Raw genomic sequence first — 8616 nt, 5'->3', positions numbered from 1 at the left:
AATAGCAGGAGAAGCAAGGTTAAATTTTGGAGAATATAGCAGATGCATAAGGGGATGAAACCCTAGATCTAGAAACTTAAGAGAGAGAGAGAGAGAGAGAGAGAGAGAGAGAGAGAGAGAGAGAGTGTGACGATCGCTCCAAATCCATATGGACGAACACGTCATTCATTGATTTCATTGCGAGGTATTTGACCTCTATGTGATACATTTTGTAACATTGTATTCGTTTGAAAAGGTATTTCATAAATGAATATATAAATTCCAGGTTTTTAACATCTGATGATTTCTACGTATAGACAATCACCATTTAATGGTTTACAATAATACATCTGTTGACAATACAGTCAAAATAAGATACATGGTAATGGTTTGGTGAATGCAAGTTTCTTGTATATAGCATGTATGACTCCAAGCACATATCTTGTATCACGTATAAGCAAACAGCGGAAGACTTCTAGAATCCTGAGAATAAACATGCTTCAAGTGTCAACACAAAGGTTGGTGAGTTCATAGTTTTAATATTACACATAATCCGTATATCAATGTGGATTACAAAAGTTCAGTTGTTTTATTTAAAACGTTATCAATAGGTTTTACATAAAAGGTGGATCACAAGATTTCAGTTGTTTCATCCGAAACGTTTATCAATCGGTTCTACAAAATTGAGCACCCTGGTAACTAAACTTTAACGTTTATATAATTTGTACCCTTTGTATAATCATCTTAATAATACACGCAAACCAACGTGTACTAACTTCAAATAGCATACGTCTGTTTTATAGTTCAGGCTAGAGTTTCTTTCTATACCTGGAACAGACGGGGATGTCAAACCCTATGGATCCATATACTACTACTCGCGCCCACCAGTTCTTATAACTGGCAGTTACTAGTTACCAAAGCTAAGGGAATTTCGGTTCAAACTCGGTGTAGAATTTAGTATGTACTTGTATCCACTGCGTTTAAAATAAAGTGCATGTATTCTCAGCCCAAAAATATAGATTGCAAAAGCAATTAAAAAGGAAGCATATGAAACTCACACATATAAATATTGTATATCGGTTAATAAAACATTTGCATGTATTCTCAGCCCAAAAATGTAGAGAGTAAAAGGGATCTTATGAAACTCACAGTTAAATATTGATATACAATATTGTGGGAAAGCACGTAGACGCATCGGAGATGATAAACACGAGGTTTGATTCACAAAAAAAAAATACCCCCGAACATTACCCATAACCTCCTTGGCAATAACCTATAATTTCCTTAGCTCTAGCTTGCTCGAAAACTCATTTTGAAAATTACTTGGACAGCACTCCGTCGTAATATTTTTTGTACATTATTATTTTTGTATCGCAAAAATAATAACACTAATAATAATAAAAAATAATAAGATTAATAATAATCTTATTAATAATAATAATAATAATAATAATAATAATAATAATAATAATAATAATAAATAATAAATAATATTACGGAGTATATATATATTTGTGTATGTGTGTGATTTAAATCGAGCGAAAATACTGAAATTTATAGATGTGGCCTGAAATCTGGAGTCATGCGACTCGCATGGAAATGGCCTTCTGGCCATGCGACTCGCATGAGGACCAGGGACAGCTCACATTGTTTTGGCTCCTAGCTTGTCGACATAATATAAAATAAATATAAAGATATAAATAATTAATATAATTATTTATATATTATATTTTATTCTTGTGCATAGTAGACTAGATATTTTTGGTCCGTTGCGTCGGGCGTTTCTTCTTGACTCGGGTCCCGGTTCCGGATTTTCAGACGTCCTTGCGTACTATTTTATATCGTGTACTTTGCGTTCCGCAACTTGTACTCTTGTCATTTTTTAGACGTTCTTCATCAATAATTTGAACCTTTTTAATTGTATCTTGTACATTTGAGCATTTTGGACCTTTCCGTTTTCAATTCTTCGTTTTCGCCTTTTGTCTTCGCACTTATTAAATATAAACGAATATTACTTGAATATGGAACAATTACAACTAAAATCCTGTCTTTCTTGGGGGATAATGCTATGAAATATATGTTCCTTTTTAGCCTTATCAATAGCCTTAAATTATCCCTTAATTATATCACTCAAAGTGTATCTTAAACTTTCGAGTGTTTTGGTCATTTACTTCTATAAATCATCGTCTCGCTATTTGTTAAAATACATTTTTATAATAGCGTTTTACTGTAGCAAATAGTGATTTTCGAAAACACTGTAGCATTTTGAGTAATGTGGCAATTTGAAAACACTGTAACAAATTAGTGTTTAACTGGTTCATCTTAAACGTTTTAGTTAACTTATCTAAATATCAATTGAATCAATAAACGAATGTTACTATCGTTTATTATATATATGTATATATCTTTTTAATATACATAAATCAGTTTTTAAATACACATTGGAAGTTATTTATAAATAAATTTTAATAATAAATATTTCAACTTATCATATACATTCAAATAGATATTTAAACCAATAAGTTTAATGTACGGTATCAAACAATTAATACATTGTTACCTTTTCATGTTATAGTATATATGTATCTATTTACATATAATTGTTCTCGAATCGTCGAAAATAACCGAAGGGTATTTAAATATATAAAAGTAGTTCAAAAATTTTGAGATTCAGTTTTACAGACTTTGCTTATCGTGTCGAAAATGTTAATCATACAAAGATTAAGTTTAAATTTGGTCAGAAATTTCCGGGTCATCACAGAGAGAGAGAGAGAGAGAGATTGTTTTTAGAGAGAGAAAATTTTATTGATGTTGGTATCTACAAACAAGCATCTCATATTAATTAATATATTACTTTTTCACTGACTTCGTAAAAAAAAGAAAAAAAAGAAAAGGATTGTTGCAAATAATTGCTAGCCTATAAGCCACATTTTGCAATTGTTTCTTGCTTCTTGCCATCTGGCCACTTTATGTTCTATTTTTTTTTTCTTTTCAGTTAGCCACTTGAGTTGTAATACCAATATTAGTTGTTTTCTTCAATCAATAAATTGTTTATTGGGTGTGTTAACTTTGGTGGCCAATTTACTATCTTTCATTCCACCTGTCTAAACATGCGTAGTGGTGATTTTCTACCAAACGGACATCCATACGGACCATACCCACCACCAACGTTGGCTTGGAATTATTTACAGGAGCAGCAAAAGCCTAATGGACAGCAGTCTCCTAATAGTAGTGTCCAGCAGATTTTTGGGCAAATAATTCTTTTTTACTTGGGCCTCATTTGAACAGTTGGTATTCTAAGGCATTCAGTTCATACACGAACTCGGTTGATGATAGTTGGTATATGGATACTGGGGCCTCTACTCACCTTGCTTCGGACTCAGGTAAACTCGATAATGTTTTTAATAAAAGCATTATACCATCGGTTATTGTTGGTGACGATTCCACCATACCTGTATTAACAACCGGAAATGCCACATTACCCAACCCCTATCGCCCCCTACACCTACATAATATCCTTGTTACACCCAACATTGTGAAAAACCTAATTTCTGTCAAACAATTTAATAAAGATAACAAATCCACTACTGAATTTGACGAATTTGGTTTCTCTATAAAGGTTGCTCGGACCAGACATACTCTCCTTCGATGTTATAGTGATGGTGACTCTACCCCGTCACCTCATTTAACCTATCCAACATTGCTTTACTTACATCGAGTCAGCCTCTTTGGCACAATCGCTTGGGATACCTGGGCGATCATATCTTACGTACTTTAGTTTCTCGTGGTTTCTTTAATTGTAACAAACCTCCCGTTAAAACTTTATGTCATGCGTGTCAGTTAGGAAAACATATTAAATTACCATTCTCTCGTTCTACTTCTGTTGTTTCAAAACCCTTCAAAATAATACATTCTGATCTATGGACATCTCCCATTGTTAGTGTAGGTGGTTTTAAATATTACATGTTATTATTAGACTACTTTACACATTTTTTGTGGATATACCCTCTTCGCAGGAAATCTGACGCCTTTTCCAAATTCTTAAACTTTCACGCATATGTTAAAAATCAATTCAACATCACAATCAAAGCCCCCCAGTGTGACAACGGAGGTGAATACGATAATTCCTCCTTCCATGACCTCTTTGCTACTCATGGCATTGAGTTTCATTTCTCATGTCCGCATACCTCCCAACAAAATGGTATGGCAGAGCGAATGATCCTCACTATTAATAACAGTATTCGCTCTCTACACTTCCATGCACACATCCCACCTGAATACTGGGTCGAGGCACTTCACATGGCCACACACCTTCTTAACATTCTTCCCTCTAGTTCTATTTCAAATGATATACCATTTACTAAATTTTTCAACAAAAACCCTAGATTTTCTCATCTTCGTGTCTTCGGTTGCTTGTGTTACCCACATCTTCCAACACCTCACAAACTCGCAAAACGTTCCAGCCCATGCATCTTCCTTGGATATCCATCCAATCATCGTGGGTATCGTTGTCTTGATCTTGAAACCAATAAGATCATCATCTCACGTCATGTCACCTTCGATGAGACTATATTTCCATTTGGTTCTATGTAACCAAACTCCTCCCCCTCTTACTCGTTTCTCGATATTCCCGATGAGTTCCAACCTCACCCACACCACCACTGCCCTGATAACCCTAGCATCCCACCTACTACTACTACTACAACTACTACTACTTCGGTTCCTGCTTCCGTCAACCTTAACCCTTCTCCCACCGATGCTACAGTTACTACTGATGCTGCGACCTCTGTTCATCCTTCCTCGAATGGTTCGACTATCCCCACTCCATCAACCCACAATCAACACCCAATGCTCACCCGTGCCAAAACTGGAATCCATAAACCTATATCTCGCTTAAACTTAAATGTTAACACCTCACCTGATATTCCTAAATCTCACATCCAGGCCCTTTCCGACCCTAACTGGAAACAAGCAATGCTTGATGAATATAATGCTTTAATTAAAAATGGTTCTTGGGTTCTGGTTCCGAGACCTTCAGGTGCTAATATTGTGAGATCTATGTGATTGTTTAAACGTAAGTTACACTCGGATGGAACTTTAGACAGGTACAAAGCTTGTTTGGTGGCTAATGGTAAAAGCCAACGACCTGGTATTGATTGTGGTGAGACTTTTAGTCTGGTGATAAAACCAGCAACTATTCGGGCTGTGCTTAGCCTATCTGTTACTCGACATTGGCCGATTCATCAGCTAGATGTCAAGAACGCATTTTTAAACGGTGAGCTTACATATACCATCTACATGCATCAACCTTCGGGGTTTCATGATCCAACGAAACCAGGTTATGTATGTTATCTTTGGAAATCATTATGCGGTATCAAGCAGGCCCCTCGTGCTTGGTTTCATAGATTTTCTCAATATGCTCTTCGTGTTGGTTTTCAACATAGCCGCTGTGATTCATCGTTGTTTATTTACTGACATGGGACCCATTCTGCTTATTTGTTGCTATATGTGGATGATATTGTTCTTACTGCTTCGTCTACCTCTCTTATACAGAAGATTATAGCCTCTCTTTGCAAGGAATTTTCCATGACTGATGTTGGACCACTTAATTATTTTTTGGGGATATCAGCTACTCGTAATAAACAGGGCATGTTTCTGTCTCAACAGAAATATGCACTTGATATTTTGGATAGGGCTGATATGTCTAATTATACGCCATGCAGCACTCCTGGTGATACACAGTACAAACTTGGACCTAATGGGCCTCTAGTCATGAATCCCACTTTATATCGCAGTTTGGCTGGTGCACTTCAGTATTTGACATTTACTCGACCTGACATTATGTATGTTGTCCAGCAGTTGTTTTTGTTCATGCAAGACCCAAGAGAGCCTCACTTCAATGCTCTTAAACGAGTGTTGCGTTATATCCGTGGGACAGTTGATAATGGGCTTCAGATTTTTCCATCATCCATTACGAAACTCATTGCCTACTCTGATGCAGATTGGGGAGGTTGTCCTGATACTCGTCTCTCTACATCTGGGTATTGCGTATTCCTTGGTGATAATATTCTATCTTGGTCTTCTAAAAGACAGGCAACCGTGTCTCGTTCGAGTACTGAAGATGAATAGCGAGCGGTTGCTAATGCTGTTGCTGAGACATGTTGGATTTGCAACTTACTTCGCTAACTTCACCCACCGTTCTCTCATGCTACCTTGGTTTATTGTGATAACGTGAGTGCAGTTTTCCTCTCTACCAACCCTGTGCAACATCTCGCACAAAACATATTGAGATCGACATACATTTCGTATGTGATAAGGTTGCTACGGGCGATGTTCGTGTTCTTCACGTCCCTACTAATTCTCAGTATGCTGATATTTTTACTAAGGGACTCCCTGCACAATTGTTTACGGATTTCAAATCCAGCTTGAACGTCCGTTCTTTAACTCCCGTTCCAACTGCGGGGGTGTATTAATTGTATATATGTATTTATGTATATATTGCCCATATATGTGTATAGCTTAGTCTAATGCGTGATTTATGTATTGCCTTATTTAAGGCCTATGTACTCTCTATTTAAAGGCATGAATATTACATATTGATTCATTGGAAAATATTCTCTCTTCACGTGGAAACTTTAAATTGGGAACACAAAGCACAAACCACTGAATTCATCCTTGTGTTGTTCGTCCAGTGGTAATGGCCCATACCTCTTTGTTAGAGATTGGGAGTTCGATTCCATGGGGTGGTAACATTGCACACAAGGATATTCCCTTGATCTTGAAATCCACCCAGGCAGCATTTCGCACATCGTGTTGCAGGGCAGCGGGGAGGAAGGTTTACTGGCCATGCCCTTGGATTCGTCTGGGTTTATTCTAGGGCAGTAGTTAGGGGCAGGTTATACAATACGGGAGATGATCGTGTGGGTGGCAAGTCTCCCCTGACTGCTGTTCAAAACAAAAAATAAAAAAAAAAACAAACAAACCACCGCATTCAACACGATATTTTTAGCCGATAGATTAACTATAATTGGAAGTCAATTTGAAGAGCCCTCCAAAAGAAGATATTAATTTTTCTAGGAACGATTCTACACCATCTCGTAACAGGGGACGAAGATGGAAGAATCACACTATCAATACGGTTACGAGCACTTTTAACAAAGAATGACCCTTGGATTCAAAAGACCACTGCCACGCATAAGGAGAATCGGTAATAGAAATATCACTTATATTCGTGACCATAGAATCTAACAGATGCAAATTTCTTAGGCCCATATAGTCTCTAGTCCATTGTCAAGACCAATTATTAATACTGTATCGATCCCGAATAGTAATATCAAGGTGGGAATCCATATGATATAAACGATTGAACACGTCAATCAGACTATCCGCATCACACCAAGTAATCTTCCAAAACCTTACATCCTCTCATCACCAAATTGTTTATGCATGTTATGGAGCACAATAACGTTGTTGTCATGTGTCCATCTAACCGATTTAACAATATCAAACCAAATAGAATTACCAAACAATGAGGCCGAAACAGAGAAGCAATCATTACCATGAAAAAAATACTATCGCCTTTGCCCATAAATGCTATGGCTTAACGGGAAAATACCATATAACGACCTTTTTTTTAAAAAAGAAAAAGAAAAAAAAGGAAAAGAGGGTGAGATGGGCTGCGTACCGCACACTCTCTGTGTGCGCGCCGCGCACAGCCTGCAGTGAGGAGGGACTGTTTTTGTCTTTTGTTTAAACTCGTGCCCTTATATGAAATTGTGCATGTGACGGGTTTTAAACACCCAAACCTAATTTTGGGGCAGATTCATTTCATTCATCACTCACAAAACGCACTTTAGAGAGAGAGAGAAAAGGGAGCCAGAGAGAGAAAGCTCAAGATTGTGGTTAAGATGGTGATGCACGCTCGTTTTGGAGTTCATCTTGGATTGTCTAGCCACTAGGCTTCTCTTTGATTCTTTTGGTAAGCCATATTCTGAATTTTATTGTGTAATTTTGGGTTTGTGTTGGTGGTGACCTATGAACCATATTTCCTTTGAAATTGGGGCTGTTCGGTGTAAGTTTGGGTGTGTAAACCCTAATGTTGTAACCTAGGGTATGGATGACGAATTTTGGGAGAGTTGGTCATGATTTTGGAAGTAATCGCTAGCTAACTTGTTGGTAGGTGTTTGGGATGTTCATAAGAACATGTTTGTAAGTCAAAATTGGGAGTTCACTTTGATTTGGGTCAATACTAGTGTTGGTCACTTGTGTTGGTGGGTTAAGTACATAAGTACTTGGTTTATGTGGTAAATTGGTTAATAGGTGCCTAATCACTAGCCATTGGTGATTATGGGTTATTTTGGTTTGATTTAGCATTATTAAGTGCAAATGGGTTTCTTTTGCACTTAAGGGTTATTTGGGGTTTCTTGGTGTCCAATTAGTGTGCTTACTAGTGTGAGTTAAATTAGCCCTCGTGGTGATAAAGGGTTGCGCTTGTTTTGGCCTAAAGATAATGAATATGAGTCGGGACCTCGGTTTGGTCGATTTTAAGGTCGAGTACAATTTGGTCTAAATTGAACCGTTTGGTGTGGGTTGAATTACCACCCGAATTGGTAATTAGATTATGCTCATTAGGTGTTA

The 8616-nt window shown here is 37.1% G+C and overlaps 1 protein-coding gene across 1 annotated transcript; it reads left to right on the top strand.

The window, feature by feature from the left end:
- The first annotated feature begins 4827 nt into the window (after positions 1-4827).
- On the top strand, positions 4828-6108 carry LOC139863695 (uncharacterized mitochondrial protein AtMg00810-like). Its single transcript, XM_071852303.1, has 3 exons — positions 4828-5017; positions 5081-5322; positions 5533-6108. Exons 1-3 carry the CDS (start codon positions 4828-4830, stop codon positions 6106-6108), a joined length of 1008 nt encoding a protein of 335 aa, XP_071708404.1.
- Positions 6109-8616: the final 2508 nt, after the last annotated feature.

The sequence above is a fragment of the Rutidosis leptorrhynchoides genome, chromosome 8 (genome assembly GCF_046630445.1).
Source record: "Rutidosis leptorrhynchoides isolate AG116_Rl617_1_P2 chromosome 8, CSIRO_AGI_Rlap_v1, whole genome shotgun sequence".
NCBI classification, from domain to species: domain Eukaryota; kingdom Viridiplantae; phylum Streptophyta; class Magnoliopsida; order Asterales; family Asteraceae; genus Rutidosis; species Rutidosis leptorrhynchoides.
This window is presented reverse-complemented; position numbering and strand designations above follow the sequence as displayed.

Coding starts and splice junctions, on each gene's coding strand:
- LOC139863695 (XM_071852303.1), top strand. CDS start 4,828: ATGCTCACCCGTGCCAAAACTGGAATCCATAAACCTATATCTCGCTTA. Junction 5,018..5,080: donor TCTGGTTCCGAGACCTTCAG/GTGCTAATATTG, acceptor ATGGAACTTTAG/ACAGGTACAAAGCTTGTTTG. Junction 5,323..5,532: donor ATCCAACGAAACCAGGTTAT/GTATGTTATCTT, acceptor TCTCTTATACAG/AAGATTATAGCCTCTCTTTG.